Source organism: Microtus oregoni, unplaced genomic scaffold (genome assembly GCF_018167655.1).
Source record: "Microtus oregoni isolate MIOR12 unplaced genomic scaffold, Mior012 000000F_ref0000247, whole genome shotgun sequence".
Taxonomy (NCBI): domain Eukaryota; kingdom Metazoa; phylum Chordata; class Mammalia; order Rodentia; family Cricetidae; genus Microtus; species Microtus oregoni.
Window position 1 is genome coordinate 50,158,973 of NW_024543059.1, and position 19,767 is coordinate 50,178,739.

The following is a 19,767-nucleotide window of genomic DNA, read 5'->3' on the forward strand; positions in this document are numbered from 1 at the left end:
TGGAGAAGGCACATGCAAACCTCCCAGATGGCTGGACACAGTGGGTGCTCTGCAGCTGCAGGCTCTAGACTCTAACTAAACCAGCGAGCACTCGAGCCCCCCAGTGTTCTCCTGCTGTCACCATTTGTTAACTGCATTTTCTCTCTTTTTACGTTTTAGGCTGTTAAAGTAATTTGACAGAAAAAAAAATGAGCAGGTTTTTGGATCTAAAAAAGCCGCTGTGACAGGACAGCACAATTTTAATGCCACTTTGTAACCTTTTCTAAGGCACATTTTCCAGTTAGTGTGTTCCCAGTGAACTGCCGTTGGTAACTATAGATATCTATTGGGGAAATCATTGCCATGATATACTTACTGAATTCTAACATAATAGCTTAATAAACTGTCCAGGATCTATATGCTTTCCCCTTCATTTAATAAACTGGTCAGTGGAAGCAGTATCTTGTAATTGTTGCTTTTTAGATGCTTCTAAGATAATTGAAGACAAATGTGAAGATTTGCCATCATAACTTTGTGAAAGTTGTGAAATGTCTAATCATAGAGAATTGCCTCGTCTTTTATAAAGAACTTATATTCAGAGATGAGTTACGGCATGCTATTTTGGTAACAGTGTATCTATCTCCAAGGTATTAACATATATGAGATGTGAGGCTAGTTCAATGTTTCTATGAAAGAAAAGACAGCAGCTGATTTAGTGTGTTTTGGATAAGCAATTCCTTTTATTTCAGTGTGCTTCTTATAAGATAAGACTTAACCACCACCTTAAATCAACAGAACTTACAGAACTCAATTCAGGATGAGTAAAGTAGACAGTAGGTCTTGAAACGGTCATGCCATGTGAGTAATGTGCAGAGTGCTTCAGTTAGCCGTAAATGTAATGAGCCTGGGATGGAATATCGTATGTCATATAATTGGGGTTTTATGACTAAATATTTTAAGCCATAGTAATTTTTGTGTTTTTGAAAGTGAAGTTTTGGGGAGTGTATATAGAGCTATAGAAATAATTTAGTTCAGAAATCTGATTTTGCTGCTTTTAATTTGTGGTATGATGTGCTGTATTAATGTTACCTCCACAAGTAAACTGATGTGTTCGATCCCTTTGTCGCCATTCACTCTGGTTTTAGCCTTAACACTTTGGTGTTGGCTCTTGGTCAGTGTGTTAGAGCAATAGACCAAAAGTATACGGTAAGAATAGTCTTACTTAGTAAAATGTAGAGATAGCTGGATGTGGAAGGTGCTCTTAATAGTAATGGATTTGGGGGCATCTAGGTTCCTTGGTTAATGTTTGTTTCTTTTGTCTGTTTCTTTTTCTTTCATTTCTACACATTCATGCAGTATTTCATGGTTCTATCAAAGCAGCAGTAAAAAAAATACTCTTGACGCATGAAAATTAACTGGTGAGGGGCCTCATTGCTATTTTTAAATTGTAGTTTTATTTTTAGTCCTTTTTTAATCAGAGGATCAGATGCATGACTTTTTTAATGGATGCAGATCTTCTCTCAGGTGTCTCACAATAAATTCAAGAGGATTTTAGTTTGCCAGAAATGTTGCAAATGCACTAATTTGAGTAAGATGTTGATACTTAATATATCCTCTTGAGACATAATTTTGCATGCAAAATTACCCCTTAATCTTTGTAGGTTTGTTAATATTGATGCATTAATGCCCTATATCCAAATGATCTTCTCCCCTTCCCTCCATAACTCCCGGTATCTAAATTGATGACAGCTCTGACACAAGCAAGATAGCAGTGCTGTGTAGTATACATTTGTTTATATTATCGGCACTTCTCAGTATAGGTGGAAGGAACCATTACCTTTATTTAACAGTGGTTTTTCTTTTTTGTTGTTGTGTTTTACAGTTCTTTTCCCTGGTTCAGCCTGAACTATATACCAGGCCCTGCTGAAAATACCACCCAACAGTTTTCTTCTGCAGCTTATCCAGTTTCTCTTAAGTGCCCTGTACATATTGTATGTTTTATGATGAGATGCAGTTTCTTAATATGTATTACAGAAATACTACTGGTATTTGCAAATATGTAGTTTAATTGTATTATTGAACTCTCATTTTGGGGGCTTGGGCACATTAACAGATTAATCCATCTGTATAGGGCTTTTGCTGTTGGATAGAATTTAAATTGTCTACATAATTGTCTTAGGACCTTTAGATTTTATCTGAATACACAGATTAGGCTTTAAAAGCAGGCATACATGTGGTTTTGGGCTTAAGGAGTTTTGGACACGTGAGATATTGAACTGACACTACATAGCAACATTTTTTGTTATGGTTAGCATGGCACATATTGGAACCTAGAGCATTTTACTGTACAGGTAAGGAATGTGCCATGTTTTACCTATTCTCTCTCTTTCTCTCTCTCTCTCTCTCTCTACCTCCCTCACTCCCCCCTCTTCCCCAAACTCTCCCTACACACATTTCCCCTGTGTATTCAGAGATCTTCAGAAACATTCATAGTCATGTCATGAGTCAGCAAAAGCCCTACTCTTGATTCCAACGTAATATTTCCTTTACATACTTTCCTTCTTTTAATTTTTACAAAATTTGTATGGTAGGTGTAAAGAAAATCATAGTGACTGTACCATATTATTAACCCCTAAATCAAACTTTTTTTGTCTTGTGTATCTTGATTTTTCTGTGTGCTTTATAGTGAAGCAGCCGACACGAGTCGTTGTTCATAAAACAGCTTTTGAAAGTTGAGAGCACACCCCTGGAGAACCGACTGTGCTTGCTTACGTTTGGTTCATGACTTAAAAATCGAGTACAGGTGATGAAATCTTGGCAGTGTTAACAAAACAGTAGTGTGTATTGTGCTATTTTTTTTTACTCTAGAAACTTAACCATTGTAGAGAAAAAGGAAACAAATTTTCACACATTGAAGTTTCATTCTGACATAAATTAATGATAAATAATCATAGAGATCAAACTTTATATTTTAGCGAACATAAGTACTTTCAACAAACTCAGGTGGTGTATCAGGGAGACATTTTTCTGGGTGTTTTTGTGTGTTTTCTGTCTTAGAAGAGGGTGCGTTCTCATGCTAGAATGTTTCTCTGCAGGAGTTATTCCTGATGAGACTAAGGCTTTGTCTCTATTGGCACCCGCTAATGCAGTGGCAGGTCTTCTGCCTGGTGGTGGACTCCTGCCTACCCCCAACCCACTTACCCAGGTACTTATGCTGTTGACTTCTGGAAGGGCGGTCATATTTGGTGTGATGTTGTGATTGGTAGTAGGTGAAGTTTATTGTGGGTGTGTGAAATGTCAAACCGCCTGTAACACATTCCATGTTTGTGTTGGTTTAAGTGTGCTGTAATAAAAATTGTGTCAGGAAGAAGGCAGGATCGTGTGTGTGTGTGTGTGTGTGTGTGTGTGAATGAAATAAGGGATGAGTAGTGAATCAGAGGAGATTACTACACATTCCAGGGAGAAGCAAACTGCAGAAAAGAACACAAAGAAAGAAACACAGTCTTTGTGCTGAGATCATCATAGCACAGAGCAGAACAGCTAGCAAGTGTGTGTAGTAAAGATGTAGTGAGTACTTAAAATTGGCATACACTAAGGCTCTGTTGAAAGGTTCATTTTTCTTGTAAATTTACAAAGGGGTAATGTTTTGTAAAGGATGAAACACTAGCCATTATATAAACGTGTGAGAAACTACAGGTCACAACATTTATTTCTGTCAATAATATATTTTACTGGGACATGGCTATTTTTGGTTATTTGTATATTGTTTGTCATATCATATAGGACAGAATTTGAACCATAGCATTAATGGTTTTATACCATTGAGCTGTTGCAGCAGTACACATGTAACCTGTAATACTGTCTGATCCAGTACAGAAAGCTAAGTTTGATATAAGAAAACCTTGACCATTGCAGATTGGCGCTGTTCCCCTGGCTGCATTGGGAGCTCCAGCTCTTGATCCTGCCCTTGCTGCTCTTGGGCTTCCAGGAACAAACTTGAACTCTCAGGTATATCTCTCTACCTTTCATCTGTAACCTTGTTTTCATAGAGGATTCTTTCATTAGTCTTCAGTTTGCATATCAAAGTAAGGGTTAGCTGTTTGTGTTGGAGTAATTTTATTCTGTTAACTTGTTTGAAAGGAATTTAAATTATATCAATCATTAATTCTTTACACATTTAAAAAATATTTTGTTTCAAAGTTCTTACTTTTTGGAGATGTTCTGTTATAAGGAGTTTTGGATTTTGTTTTCTGATTCTTTGAACTATTTTCCCTCTTACGTCTTTAGAATGATCAAGAGCTGATTCTGTAAATCCAAGCTGCTCAGTCTTGCTCTTGATAACTTGCTGCCTTCCTTTTCACAGCTGTAGCCACAAACATCACCTGCTGCTAGAATTATTAGCTTGAATTTGTCTGTTAAGGATGTACACCGAACATTACACTGCTGTCAGTTTGTCCTGGAACTTTAAAACACACTAAGAAAATAAAATACCAATCACTTATCTCTGTGTGCTCATTGTACTTTTTTTTCCTTTTAAGTCTCTTGCTGCAGACCAGCTGTTGAAGCTTATGAGTACTGTTGATCCCAAGTAAGCTTTCTCCTTTGTCTCCTTGGTTAAATACTGTATGATTGAATACTTACTTTGTTTCTTGTTGAGATAAGTCTCACTATGTAACATCACCTTGCCATTTATTCATTGTGTGAACTAGCCTGGTCTCAAACCCCTGTCCTTACCTCCCAAGTGCTGGGATTCCAGGCATACACCACTAAACCAATGAGTGAGGAGAGTTACTGTTAATAGAGAGTTGCTATTCTTAGGACATAAGTCATGTGTTACATTGTAGAACAGATAGAGTTAACAGAAGAAAGTTAACCGTTCTTGGACATTCTTAATACACTTTTATGTATCGCATTGTAGAAACAAGAAAGGAAATCCAGAAATAGGTCCCAATATTAAGGGGTCTGTTTTTGGGTGTTTCCAAATAGTTAGAAGTAGCTTGTTACAGCGTGATAGCATGAAAGTTGTTTTGATGATTCATACAAAATACACATTAGAGCCAGCATAGTGGTACATACCTCTAATCTCCCCACTTGTGGGACTGGGCAGAGGCATGTGATCTCTGTAAGCTAGAGACTAGCCTGGTCTATATGGCAAGTTCCAGACCAGCTAGGCTACATAGTAAGATCCTGACTCAAAAAATCCAATAAAGTCCACATTTTTCTGTTGTCAGTATTAAGCATTCATTGCTAACAGAGTATGTGCACTCAGATGGGGAAAGTACAGAGGTGCCCCAAAGAGAAAACTTGGTTTTTAAAGCAGAGGTTAAGCCCTCCGGGTGGTGCGAGAAGGAAATTCCTATTAGGTGACCAACGCTACCGTTTTAGTTCTTACAGTTTCTCTTGCACAGTATGTGGAATTCGTTTCTATTTGATGGTGACATTAATGAGGCTTTTTCCCCATAAACTAAATTGAAGCTGTATCCCATGTCCACATAAAAGTGGGAGAGCATGGCAGGAAAAGGACGTGGTTGGTGTGGCCTGACTGCTGCTGTCCCCACAGTCCAGCACATCAGCAGTACCACTGAGCCAGGGCCCCATTGTATAGCCTTGGCTGGCCTCAAGCTCAGAGATTGTTCTTGCCTCTGCCACTCAGGTGCTAGGATTAAACGATTGCGCCACCACACCCAGCACTCTTTAAAAAATGAATTTTTTTTAAAAAAAATCAGTTTGGCTCGGTACTTTGCATGCATATAATACAGTGCAGTGTGTGTGGAGGTTAAGACAGGTTTAAGGAGTTGGTTCAGTTAGGAGACTTGGCAGCAAGAGTGCTTTGTCTGCTGAGCCATCTCAAGGACCATTTGTGTCTGTACTTAATGACATCTCAATCTCCCCGCGGATTACTGTTGTCTAGGTTTTTGGGTTTGTTTAGGTTTTTGATTTTTTGTTTTGTTTGGTATGTGTAAACAGTTAAAGGCAGATTTTAACCTTTGTTGTCAGGATTTCATGTGCAGTTTTGTGAACTATGGGCCACTGCCTCAGTTTCTCCCCACCTGTAACCTAAAAGGTAAATTTTAAACTATTTCATTTCTCATTGTTTGCTTTAGATTGAATCATGTAGCTGCTGGTCTTGTTTCACCAAGTCTGAAGTCAGACACCTCTAGTAAAGAAATAGAGGAAGCCATGAAGCGGGTGCGTGAGGCCCAGTCCCTGATTTCTGCCGCTATTGAGCCAGGTAATATGTTCATACACATTTTCCTTGAATGTTGGTTGAATTGTGGTTCTTTGTAAAGCTAGTAGTGGCCTAAATGTAGAAGTTGTTGAATAATGTTCTTGGGTTTTTTGATTTGTTTTTGTTCTTGTTGTTTTAAGACTTTCTGTAATCTGAGGGATAAATCACGTATAAGAGTTTTTCAGTCAGGTTCTTTTGGGTGTGTGACATGACAAGGAACCTGCAGGCTTGTGGATGCAAAGCAGGTATACCACCACTGAACTAGCTCTGATAGATTGTCTTTCTGAGATTGATTAAATGCATTGTCCTAGTGTGTGTATGTTACGTATATGTGAATCTGTGGCCACGAAGCACATTTTGCCAATTAAATTTTTTTTCTGTTTATTTATTTATTAAAGATTTCTGTCTCTTCCCTGCCACCGCCTCCCATTTCCCTCCCCCTCCCCCAATCAAGTTCCCCTCCCTTGTCAGCCCATAGAGCTATCAGGGGCCAATTAAATATTTGATTCAAGTTTTTTTTATTCTTATTCCTTAGTAAGTTTAAATGTTATTTATCATTTACAAAGTAATTTTCAATTATAAAGAATAAACTGATAGATACTTTAAGGGTATCATCTGATAAGGCGTTAAGTAATTGATAGGAGTCTTAGATGCACAGTTGGGTTCTTTAAAGTTTTTATGATCTAATTGCTGCTGTTAAGAACTGAGGCTGAAGTGACTGTGATTTGCCTATAATGAATTTTGTGATGATAGGGCTTTATTTGTGACATTCACAGTAAAGTAAAGCCTTTTCACAAATGAAACGACCTAACTGAATTGGTGGCCTCATTCATTTACTGTGAGCATGTGAAAACAGCAGTAGCTTTAGTTACCAAAGGTCTTGAAGAAAGAAATTTGGTATGTTGGGACCGAGACAGTTTTGCTTAAATGTTTGGTAGAGCACATTTGAAAATGCCAGTAGAAGAATGGGAATGTATCAGAAAAAAGCTAGCTTCCTAAATTCAGTCAGATTCTGTCACTAAGGTACAGTGACAGGATAATGAATCATGGCTTTGGATTAGAATTTTGGCACAAGTACTTAGGAGGTAAAGACTGTTCTTGGTACCCTAAAGATGCCCACACACAAACATGTGTGATGAAAACATTTCATTGAGTCAGATTGAAAACGGTTATATTCGTACTTGAATTGAACGTATTTTTGTGGAACAAATTCCAAAAGGAAAAAGGATGCAGTAGAACCTTCTGAAGAACAAATCAGAAAATCAAAAAGTTAAAAAAGATAGCTTTTCATATATTGACTTATGGGATCATTTGGGCCCTCCAGAACAATTCAGATTAGATAGTGGAGGAAATCTTAGCAAGCAACTACAAATCACCATAGAAGTTACTGAAAACTGAGGTAATTCGTGTCACTGGAGCAAGCTTCCTGGTGAGTCTGTATATAAAATGATCACTTACAAAGAATTCTGGGAAGGCCAGCAAGGTGGATCAGTGGGTAGATGTGCTTCTGGACAGTCAGAGACTAGGGAGTTCCATTTCTGAATCTCACATATATACCTCTGGTTAAGCACTTCTTGGTACAGTTTTCTTTTCTTTTAAATCCAGACAAGAAGGAAGAGAAGAGAAGACATTCGAGATCAAGGTCGCGCTCAAGAAGGAGGAGGACCCCTTCGTCGTCCAGACACAGGTTAGCAGCTTCTGTCCCTTAAGAACTACTTCCTATGTAAAATGGGTCTAATCACTTATTACTGCTGTGAACCCTAGAAGGGAAAATTGCTTTGAGAATATTAGGAGAAAGGTGTAAGGTGAGCAAGTGGTTCTTACTTAAAACCAAAGCAAATAAAGACCTACTGGTAGGAAAGCTAGAAAACAGTAAAATGCCATACTTGTATGAAAAGAACATACAACTTGAAACGTGTTCTGTATTTGACTTTGGAATTGTATGCTGTCTGCCTAGCAAGAGTTAAGGCTAAATCTGTTCTCATCTCGCACTCCAGGTACGCACTTCTGTAAAGTTCTCTGCAGCAGAGTGGGTCTCCCTCCAAATTTAAAAAAAAATAAAAGCAATGTACTTTAGTTTATGTGGGTTATATCTGACAAATTGAAGCTGTCAGATATATTTCTGATAACTAACCCATCTCATTTACAGAGCTTTGCAAAAAAAAAAAAAAAAACTTAACCACCTCTAAAACACCTGATAGTGAAAAGGGGTTGATATACTTCACCAATCTAAAGTTTTAGCTTAGTCGAACAAATAGGATTTTGTATTCTAATTTTCATACTGTATTTTTGTTCACTTTTGTTATTTTCCTTTGTGAGGGCAGGCTGTTATTTGAAATAGGGTCTCAGTACTTAGCCTTGGATGGCCTGGAACTCATGATATAAACCAAACTATTCTCAAACTCAAAGATCCACCTGCTTCTTCCAAGTCCTGGAATTAAAGACCACATTACCATGTGCAGCTCACATATTTTTAATTCTTTAAGAATTTCATACAATTTATTTTTATCATAATCAACCTTGTTCACACATATTTTAAAACCAGGTTCATGGCTATGCAGTTAGAAAAAGGAGAGTTAGTTTTAATATTTTCAGGTAATTATTATTCTTTGGTTAATTACCCAAAATTAGTATGATTTCTGGCTGCTATCCAGTTCTTTGACAGGGCATTTGATATCACCTCAGATTTCATCAGAATACTAAGGAATCAGAAAACTCTTGCCTAGAAACATCAAGTTTTCACATTTTTTATTTTCTCTTAGAAGCCAAATTTTATTATTGACAACAGATTTGTTTTCCTTAAGGGGTGTAATATGCTTCGTTCATCTTCAAGAAAACATCCTTCACATATTCAGTTTAGGTTACTTATATCTGTTGGTTCTTGGGCGGTTATGTTTTGTTATGGAGTCTTCTGGCATCAGCTTGTAGAGTGCAATTTGCACATGCATAGACGGGAGCATATTCATTAAAAATTTCTGAAGTCTAGAAGATAGCTGGGCTAAATGGCAACAGCAGCTGAAGGGAGGGGAATTCTTCTCCAGTGTTTCATACTTAACTCATCTCTTAGGTGAGTGTTTTGTGCATTTTAGATCTATACGCACATGTATTACTCGTTTACATTTTTAGGCGGTCACGAAGCCGGTCAAGGAGGCGATCACACTCTAAGTCCAGAAGTAGAAGGAGATCCAAAAGTCCAAGACGGAGACGATCTCATTCCAGAGAGAGGGGTAGAAGGTCAAGGAGCACGTCCAAAGCCAGGTATATTTGTGTAAACAGACAGGCAGCAGCCAAAGGTCCTGAGACCCCAGTGCTGTGCTTTCCATGTTACAGCCTAGGTAAGGTGTGGGTAGGGGGCTAAATGGAAAAGAAGCTATGGCTTGATGATACTGATTTTGGTTTTCTTGTCTCTTGCCAAGCTGAAGGTGTGACTTTTTTACATTTTTAAAAAGTTTATGTGTATGAGTGTTTTGTCTGCATGTTTGTCTCTGCACCATGTGCATGCTTGGTGCCCACCGAGGCCAGAGAAGCTAACTGCTAAGCCATCTCTCTAGCCCCTATAACATTTTCTAGTCATAAGTTCTTTTAGCTACCCTTGTTACCTATCCTGTTGTCTTTCCTCTTTTCCATTCAGCCACTGACGTGGGTCTGGGTTCAGGACGGAGCTTCAAGCAGACACTTAGCTCTTTGTTCATTTACCTTCATGTTATCATCAGTGATTAGAAACATTCCTGAAGGATCATTTATGGTCTAAACATGGAGCCATATTAGAGAAAGTCTTTTCTTCCATGATCTGACCTATAAGATTTATCAAGGATTTGTAAAAATGTATTTTAAAAAAAAGAAAAAAACTAGCCTTAGAGATGACCTGGATTTGGTTTCTGGAACTGACATCAAGTGACTCACATCTGCTTATAACTTCATGTCTAGTAGATCCAACACCCTCTTCTGGTGCACATCAATTCATGCAGATACATACAAGTTTAAAAATAAGTAAATGCATCAGAGAAGACATCTTTTCACTCAAAGATGGATTCTTTAAGTCAGTGGTCTAGTCTTGAATAACTAAGAATATGGTAGTTCCCTTTTGCTCCCCGCCCCCAAACATTTATCGCTGGTGAACATGTACCTTAACAGATAGGAAAGGAACTGTTTCCATACACAGAGAAGGAATTGGGCATTGCTTTCCTTAAGAACTTTCTATTGAAAGCAAGAAATAGTCACAGGGGAAGGACCAGTGTTAAGTGATAGCTATATACATTCAGATGTATTGATCAGTTACTGAAGGAAGGTCTTTGTGGTATAGCACTCAAAGTGTGTGGTATGGAGTAGTGGAGAACATACACTGGAGCCCAGTAGTAGGAGAGTTGGTGGTAGAGAAGATGACTGCTGGAGCAGAAGAACCAGAGGAGGAAGGAGACAAAGTGAAGAGCAAGCATTATGGGATTAAATAGAAATGAGTGGGAAGGAGCTGTGCACTTGAGTGTGGTTGTGTACCTACCTATCCATTGTGGCAGCAAAGTATTTGGATGCCACTGATTAACTCAGTATGCAGTAGCAAAAAAGGGTAGAAACTTTGGTTAGTCTGTGATCGGTGGTTTCCTGGGCAGGTGTTCGTTGAAGGCAAGAATGACTGACTGGCTGTGGTGCTTTGTTCTTTTCTGACATTGTGACAGAGCTCAGGAACTTATAATGAAGTGGAAAGGGCCCAACGACAGGGATTAAACCCATTGAATTCTGCACCAAACACAAGAAACTAGCCAGCATTCTAAATACTTTCTTAGCATTTAGGCCACTTTACTATTGGAAGTAATTTCTAGGTGACCTATCAGAAAATATGAGGCTTAGAGAAATTATTTTATCACACATAGGCCATGTCTCACAAGAGTGCGGTTACATGGAATGAAGTATTAGTCTTTCTTCACACTTTATTAAATTATGTTTGTTAGAGACAAAAAGAAAGAAGATAAAGAAAAGAAACGTTCCAAAACCCCACCAAAAAGCTACAGTACAGCCAGACGTTCTCGGAGTGCAAGCAGGTAAGGGCAGCACCCTGGGCCTGGGGGGCAGTGGGTAGCTGTGTTTTTCAGTAGGCAGTAGATGTTCAAAATACCTCAGCATTGAGAAAACGAGACTTGGGCAAGCGTACTGAATTGTTAGGATAGTTTTGCTGTGATGCTTACAATATTCGTGTATTATTCTCAAGAATGTTTGCTTCCCACGTAGTAGTTTCATGATAAATGAATGGGAGACGTTTTAAGTGCTCTCAATCTTTGACGGCAGTCACTGTATGTAAATTATTACACTGAAAATGGAAGTGGTGTGGAAATCTTCATAGAAAATATATTCTTAATGTTCAGTTCAATCAGATGTAGTTCAGACATGCTTGGACTTATCTTATATGAATGCCCCAGAAGGTCTGTGCCTAGCTCTTAGGAAGTTAAGACAGGAGAATGCCAAATTCAAGGCTAACCTAGACTGTATTATGTGACCCTGTCTCAAAAAAATACAGCCGGGGGCTGGAGAGATGGCTCAGTGGTTAAGAGCATTGCCTGCTCTTCCAAAGGTCCTGAGTTCAATTCCCAGCAACCACATGGTGGCTCACAACCATCTTTAAAGAGGTCTGGTGCCCTCTTCTGGCCTGCAGACATACACACAGACAGAATATTGTATACACAATAAATAAATAAATATTTAAAAAAAAAAATACAGCCGGGCAGTGGTGGCTCACACTTGATTATTTGGGCCTAAAACAGTATTGTGAGGCAGGCAAGTCTTGAACGGTAGAAATTTCTAGTGGAGCTGGTGAGACCACACTATATTTTAAAGCCTAGTTTGCACATTTGTGATTCTAGGGAGAGACGTCGGCGGCGGAGCAGGAGTGGTACAAGGTCTCCTAAAAAGCCCAGGTCTCCTAAAAGAAAGCTGTCCCGCTCCCCATCCCCACGGAGGTATGGGTATCAATTGTTTATACTTACAATTTATGATATTTGGGACTAATGAAGTTATTAGACTATTAGATTTTTTACATGCACTTTGTCTTTGGGGGGAATTACAGACATTATTGTCTAAGAGATTTTCAGTATGCACTTTTGGGTCCAGTTTAGATTCTTACTTTGAATGCTTGATATTTCATATACTTCAAATTTGGTTCTTTGTAATCTTTCAATTGAGCTTGGTTAAGCTCCAGAGTTAAGACCTGTTGGCTGCTTAGGAATAAAACTGCCAAAAGTTCCTGCAAAGTAGCTCTTACAGGCACATTTTAACTGTTTCTAGACATAAAAAAGAGAAGAAGAAAGATAAGGACAAAGAAAGAAGCAGAGATGAAAGGGAACGATCAACAAGTAAAAAGAAGAGGAGCAAAGACAAGGAGAAGGAGCGGGAAAGGAAGTCTGAGAGCGACAAAGACGTCAAAGTAAGTACACAGGCCAGGGTGCTGCTACTAAGGCGGCTGCCACTAGTTTAAGAAGCGGTTTTCCTTTGAAGAAGCTTATTTTCCCATTCTCCTTGGCAAAGCAGGTGACACGGGATTACGATGAAGAGGAGCAGGGCTATGACAGCGAGAAGGAGAAGAAGGAGGAGAAGAGACCAACAGAAGCAATGTCCCCTAAAACCAAGGAGTGCTCTGTGGAGAAGGGGGTGGCTGACCTGCGAGAGTCCAAAGTGAACGGGGATGATCACCACGAAGAAGACATGGATATGAGTGACTGAGCCCCTGAAGCTGGCTGCAGATGGGCCTCGGTATCATTCCTCATGATACCTAATGCTGTGTGTGTTCATCTCACCTAGGTGTATACAGCTGCACATTACCAATGGCTACAGAACACCCAATTGTGATCTCTAATTCTTTACAACAAAAGCTTTTAGAAAGTGGTACCTGGGTGACCAGCACTGCCATGGTGATATCCATTTGCGTGACCAAGCAGCTGTGCACCTGCTGCTTCCAACACAAATGAACAGCTGCATGCATCTCCAGCAGGCATGGATTTGTCTCTGTCGTATGATCCTCAGTGCGTTCACTTAGAGTATTTCTAGAGTTTGAGTCCTTGCCGTGATAGAGCCATGTAGGGAATGCACTGATTGCATGTTACCCTAAATGTCATGAAACCCTCCAACACGGGGACCTACTTAATGGTCTTATTTGTTGACATGACAAATTAACATTCTTAGAGTTACATCTGGAAACAAGCATTTGTGATAGATAAGCCTTTTGAGCCTTGTGGCTAAATTTTTGTGGCTTTAACTTTCAAAGGTTATATATGCACTAACCTTTTTTTGATGGCTAAGTAGGCTTTAAATTACAGAAAAAATTCAAATAAAACTGGCTGTAAAATATGATGTTTTGAATTAGAGTTGTTCACATTTTCATAGCTACTTTTGTTCCCAATAATTTATTTCACATCTCTACCAGTGAATACAACCTGCTTATCTAGCCCATCACTAGAAGAAAATGACCTTGTCCTGATTTTCATTTTTCAACTTTTTTTAGTTTTAAAGCTTACTGTTTGAACAAAAGGAGGTGGTGGTGCATTTGAAATTGACCTTCATGTGCTTTTAAAATATGACAAATCTTGATAATGTACTATTTGATCTCAAGTTGTACAAAACCAATAAATTTGTGTTACTTTGCAGTAGTATCTTATGCAGTGATTCCATGTTATATGCAGACTAGGTAGGTAACTGTTTTCTTAGTTACAGAAGTTAAAAGCTTCACTTTTGTGCAGTAAAAAACAAAGGTAGGCTACCGTCTGTGCCATGTTGATGTACAGTTTCTGAAATTGTTTTACAGGACTTTGATAATAAAACCCTTAAACTCACAAGTCACGCTCCTGTAGAACTGCATTGTTTATTCACACGGTGAATGTACGGCATTACTTCATCAGTCTCCACACCAGTTTCTTCCTTTCTGCATGTTCAAGCACAGTAGCTAAATGGAGTACACCACCTCAGGGTAGATGCCCGCAAAATTGTCAACAAAAACCTTCTAAATTATGACTTGTGTTTTGGATGTAGGACTGGGGTCGTGCAACAGTGTCTTGGGGATAAATATGATCTCACCTATACCTAGTAAATTTATATTTTCGTTGAAATTATAGAAATTTGCCTTTTCTGAAATAGTATGGAAGTTGTTGATCGAATGTTTGTATTGTATTGCCATACTAGATAATGGCTAGTGTTGGGTGGCTGAGAGAGAGATTGAGACTGGGATTTGTAGTGTTCAAGTTTTGAATATAAATTATTAAATAAATTGAATGCTCTATAGAAAAGCAGCATTTGTACAGTTTGTAGTTGAGTAACTTTTTAAGAAAGATTTTATGAACCGGAATTTGGTCTGTGACAAATACATCAAATTCCATTCATGATCTGAATAGCCACCACATTTTTAAAACAAAGCTGAATGTAGCTGACATATGCTTAAAACTTTAGCTGATAAAAGGACCATATGGTGGCCATATGGTGGCATGACCACCGGTCTGGAAGAAACAAGTAAAATCCTGGCAGTTCCCAGAGCAAATCAATATCCAAAGTTCATTCCGTCGCCTGTGACCTCTTTATGCAGACATTCACTTTTCTACAGCTTCAATTTAAAACTAGTGCCAGTGACTTAAGATGTCACCAGAAGGCAGCTTTATTTAGGACACCTGGTTGGTGCTGCTGCTCTGGCAGTTCATGCCTCTTAGCTGACGGACACTGCCCCCACACTGAGTTCTCTTCTGTATTTGGTGGTAAACCAATTTTAAAAATAAAAGTGGTTTTGTTAGAAAAATATTTGTCCTTATTTATTTTGCTTAGTTTTAAGTCAAAAACTTCAGGCTATGCAATTTGTGAAAGATGATGGCCCCATGGTAAGCCTCAATGAGCTAGGGGGCTGTAGAAGCCATCACGTTACCAATATAAGCCTGGATTGGTGGATGGCAGCTCATATTTTAGAACTTAATCAGTAACAGATAAGTGCCATAGATTGCACCACCAGGTTTGAGGGGTTCAGTTCTCTTGGGTGGCAGCTACACCTTGGGAAGATGAGTGGACTATGTCTATGAGAAGGTAAATGTAATTTTTAGTACTGGATGTAAAACACAAAAATTATAATTCTTAAAGATGCTCCCAAATTAGTGTCTGTCATTACACAGAATACGTATAGCAGCTATCAGAAAATGAGAAGTTTTAGTTTTTAGAGAACGGTTTGACTTGACTGAGTTTTGTACCTGGTGCTGCAGGTCGATCTGTAGGGAAGGAGGGGTTGTCTGCTGGAATAGGCTGGATCCCACATAGCAGACTGAAAATGTCCTCATCTTGGTACTTGTGACTTCGGAGCTAAAGACATCTCAGAATGGGTACACAAAGCCTGAACTTCACATTGCTGTTCAGAACCCACCTCCCAGTCAGCATCGTCCTTCCCTTGGACGCTCGGAATAGCTGACCCGAGTGAATGCCCACAGACTTGCATGCACTGAGGGTGTGGCAAAGGGGGTTAGAAGTACTGTTCCAGCACAAGCTGAAAGGAGCAGCTTTTTGTTTTTACCTGAAACTAGACTTAAAAATTGACTGCAGACATGCTGTGATGCTGCCTGAGGTTTCTGTCACAGATGTTAAACACAGCTTCAGAGTTTACAGGCCATGCATAGTTCTGGCTGAGCTTCATTTTGCTAGTTTTTGTGATCCTGTCCAATTCTATGGGCAAATTTTGATTATTAGTTGTCTGCAAAATGGATCCACTCTCCACCAGTCAAGCTGGACCCAAAGAACCAGATCTCTATCTGTCGTAGACTTAATGGAAAGTAGAGGTTGAGCCTAGCATCTTAAACAAGGCAAGCACAGCCCGGAGTGCTGCATCGCTAACCACTTCTAACGGATTTTGACATCTTGATCCTGCTGCCTCAGTTTCCCTGAGAGCTGGAGTGGACTACATCCATGTACCACACTACACATGACTTGAGAACCCAATTTTATTCAGGAGCTTTAGTTTGGCATTCAGCTGCTTGCTATTAGCTAATAATCATGTAGGTTTCCAGCCATCAACATGGACTTAACCATGGCACCTGCTGTACATGCCTTTTATTAACTGCAGCCTTTTTTTAATTCTCTGATACATTACTGCAGTTTCCCCTCCTCCTCTCCTAGCAGCCCTCTTTCCCCAAGCTCCCCTCTTCCCAAGATCCACTGTTGCTTTCCCTCAGAAAAGAGCAGGCTCCCCGGGTATCAACCAAATATGATAAATTACATTAAGACCAGTACCATACTGTCATATCAAAGCTGGAGAGGCTGGGCTGGAGAGATGGCTCAGAGGTTAAGAGCACTGACTGCTCTTCCAAAGGTCCTGAGTTCAATTCCCAGCAACCACATGGTGGCTCACAACCATCTGTAAAGAGGTCTGGCGCCCTCTTCTGGCCTTCAGGCATGCACACAGACAGAATATTTAAATAAATATAAAAAAAAGGAAATTTAAAAAAAAAAAAGCTGGAGAGGCAACCAGTGGGAGGAAGGGAGTCCCAAAATCAAACAGGAGATAGCCCCCACTCACAGTGAAGAAACCAAGCTACAAAATCAGCATATATGCAGAGAACCTAGGTCAGACCCATACAGGCTCCCTAACTTGTCACTTCCGTCTCTGTGATCCCCTAAGCCCTGGTTAGCTGATTTTGTGGTGTCCTTGACCCCCCTCTGGTTCCTAAAATCCTTCTTCCTCCCCAGATTCCCTGAACTCTGCCTAATGTTTGACTGTGGGTTTCTGCATCTGCTCCTATCAGTTGCTGTAGGGATTCGGCCTTCTCTGAGGATTATGCTAGGCTCTGTTCCACAAAACTGCAGCTCTTTGCCCAAGAATATCTACTAAGGACATGTCTCAGGAATGGTTTCTTGAAGATGGGAACCATATCTACAGATATCATACCTAAGTGATGAGGTATCACCCCTTTCAGGAATGGGGCCCCTACTACTAGCTTAAATTTTCTAAATTTACAATACAGAATTTTACCTATCTACATTTCAAAAGTGATCTGCATGTAAGATTGTAAAAGAAATACTGACCTTAAATCATTTCATTAACAGGATTAAAAGGCACATCATGAAAATCTAATATTGTGAAAAGTTTATTTGCATTAATTATTAACTCCTTTTTTCCCCCACCATTGTAAGAGATACATTTTTCTTTGTGATCAGAGAAAAAATATTTTGGAATGGAAAATCTGATTCTACTATTTGTTAGAGAAAAATTAAGTCTTAAAACAATCCAGTGCAACAATTTTCAGTAGTACAGTCCAGTGCAGCAATTTTCAGTAGTCCTGCCTCCAGTGTAATCCAGCAAAATATTCACATGGTAACAAGCTCTAAGTCTCAAGCTACAATTTATCGTTTTGTCCTACCTGGTCTACAGGGCCAGGGAGCCTAAAGCAGCAGTGGTCACTGCCTTTCTGAACCTCAGACCTTACAAATGACAACAGAACTCAAGTCACTGGATCAGCCATTATCTAAACGCCAGGGGCCAACAACCCTCCATTCCATCAAGCTAGCTCTGGGCTTCCCAGTTATTAAAATTATCTTACTGGAGTGGTTAGGGTTTTGGATTTTTAACTCTTGATTATTTTTCTTATAAAAAGTAATAAAACAACATATGCAAGGTGGTTTCACTATGTGAGATGTAACCGTACAGAGATAAATATCTGATGGCTGATGCTTTGGATTTTTTTAAATAAATCATCTCTTCAATAAAAGTCTCTAAAATCTTGGTAAGTGTAAACTACGGGTTACTCTATACCAGCCTGGCAGGTGCATCCTTGACACAGTTCATCAGGACACATTTATAAATATTTAGATAAGTCTTTAATACAACGTGATTCCTTATGACTCAGACATTAGTCTCCCTAATTTACTTTCATTCTTGGACCTTCAAAACATCTTGTAATAAATATGAAAAAATTTAAGTGCAAAAATGAGTAATGCATGATTTTAACACTTTGGAGACAGAAATCAGTAAATATTTTCCTGTGACTTAAAAAAAAATAAGAACTCAATCTTGCATGTTTCTGGACTTTTAGCCTATAACAAATATATTGTAGCATATAAAATGTTTTTACCTTATTTTGAAAGCATTACATACATAGTTGTCCAAAATATGTATTTTTTAAAATTGACACCAATGCACTAATATTCCATTAAAAATAATCTGACTTATGTGCACTTACTAGAAAGCAAGTTTAAAAATTTGGAATTTGTTTAAAGTGCTGATACTTAGGAGAGGGCTAGCTGTAAGCATGTTACCGTACCTATCAACACAACAAGAACCTTTAAACTCAAGGTTAGGAAAACAAAAACAAACAAACAAAAAAGAGGTTCTATGAAAGGAAGATCAGTAACAAACAGTTTCCACTGAAAAGGGATTCAGGTAAAACAAAGAGCACCACGATGAGCTGCACAAAGGTGCTGGGGGCACCGCATTCCCTGCAGGGAGCACTCCCATTGGATGCATTGCAGCTGTAAATGCAACTGTTACTGAGGTGCTGGGGGGCGGGTCACCGCATTCCCTGCAGGGAGCACTTCCTCGGAATGTATTGCAGCTGTAAATGCAACTGATGACTACCATTGCTCTGTTCACCTCAGAAAACTCATTTCCTTCTAGTTCACTGAACATTCAAATTACAGAACTATACACAATAATGAAAACAAAATTTAAAGGAACATTTATGCATGCCACCCTGGATAAAGGTGACGCATTTCAAAGGGTTTCATATCTCTTAAGACACTGAATTTACATTAATGGTCCAGGAGTGTTTTAGATATAGCTATAGATATATTTATATGCATATATATTTCAACAGGAAGTGTAAAAATCCTTAAAAAGAAATCACAGCACTCACAGCTGCTTTACATAGGAAGGTCTCAGGGTCACTGGGTGTCAAACTATTACAGACAGGAAGTGACTTTAAAAAGATGAATGGCACATCAGGAAGCTTCGGACATTTTATTAGAGGTCCGTTTCTCATCACATCACTGATGTGTCGACCCTCCGCTTACAGAAGCAATGTCCCTGCCACCTGGAGTCTCTCGCTCTTCTGTTAAAGTTAAAGGTCAGGAAAACGACTCGGATCTTCCTTGTAGTCTTCAGGGATGGCAAAGATGGACCCGTCAAATTCATCACATCGGAACTCCTGAAAAGTCACAGTGGCTGTGATCGTGGGAAACACAGGGATATCTGGAGAACAAATGGTGAGACACCGTCAGATGCCATCTGAGACAGTCCACTCAAGTAGGCCACATTCCTACACACAACTGCGTTTCCAGAGGGACCCAATACACACTACCCAAGCCTGTGCAGTGGGCTCCAATGGCTTCCGTAGAAAAACATCCCCTGATTTCTCTTTCAATTGACATTACTTGAGCACAGCAATCATAGAAGAGTTTCTGGCCCAAAAGGTAAGTGAATCTGGAGAGTATGTTCACCCGCTCTGCTCATCTGATTCTCCCTGCGCGGGTTTTTGCTGCAGAAGGCACCCTGTGGCAACTGTTGGGAAAGCTTAGTAAACTGATGCAGATTTCTACTTCCCGACGTCCAACGTGAATGCTAA

The 19,767-nt window shown here is 39.3% G+C and overlaps 2 protein-coding genes across 10 annotated transcripts in view; one reads left to right on the top strand and one right to left on the bottom strand.

Moving 5' to 3' along the window:
• The window catches only part of Srsf11 (serine and arginine rich splicing factor 11), a 28,886-nt gene extending 13,914 nt beyond the window's left edge, over window positions 1-14,972 (top strand). For 2 of the 8 annotated variants that reach the window (XM_041633335.1, XM_041633033.1), the window contains 10 exons: window positions 3,075-3,184; window positions 3,895-3,987; window positions 4,518-4,567; window positions 6,084-6,211; window positions 7,814-7,895; window positions 9,335-9,466; window positions 11,155-11,244; window positions 12,040-12,156; window positions 12,482-12,620; window positions 12,722-14,972. In XM_041633335.1, the coding sequence (XP_041489269.1) occupies window positions 3,075-3,184; window positions 3,895-3,987; window positions 4,518-4,567; window positions 6,084-6,211; window positions 7,814-7,895; window positions 9,335-9,466; window positions 11,155-11,244; window positions 12,040-12,156; window positions 12,482-12,620; window positions 12,722-12,916 (1,136 nt within the window). In that variant the 3' untranslated portion in view covers window positions 12,917-14,972. Of the gene's footprint in view, window positions 1-78; window positions 1,398-1,861; window positions 2,783-3,074; window positions 3,185-3,894; window positions 3,988-4,517; window positions 4,568-6,083; window positions 6,212-7,813; window positions 7,896-9,334; window positions 9,467-11,154; window positions 11,245-12,039; window positions 12,157-12,481; window positions 12,621-12,721 lie in introns of those variants that run through there. The other 6 variants (XM_041633498.1, XM_041633516.1, XM_041633421.1 and 3 more) reach the window with 6 other exon arrangements.
• Window positions 14,973-17,279: 2,307 nt separating this feature from the next.
• The window catches only part of Ankrd13c (ankyrin repeat domain 13C), a 47,837-nt gene continuing 45,349 nt past the window's right edge, over window positions 17,280-19,767 (bottom strand). For both annotated transcript variants that reach the window (XM_041648922.1, XM_041648913.1), the window contains one exon: window positions 17,280-19,394. In XM_041648922.1, coding sequence (XP_041504856.1) covers window positions 19,264-19,394 — 131 coding nt within the window. In that variant the 3' untranslated portion in view covers window positions 17,280-19,263. The remainder of the gene's footprint in view (window positions 19,395-19,767) is intronic.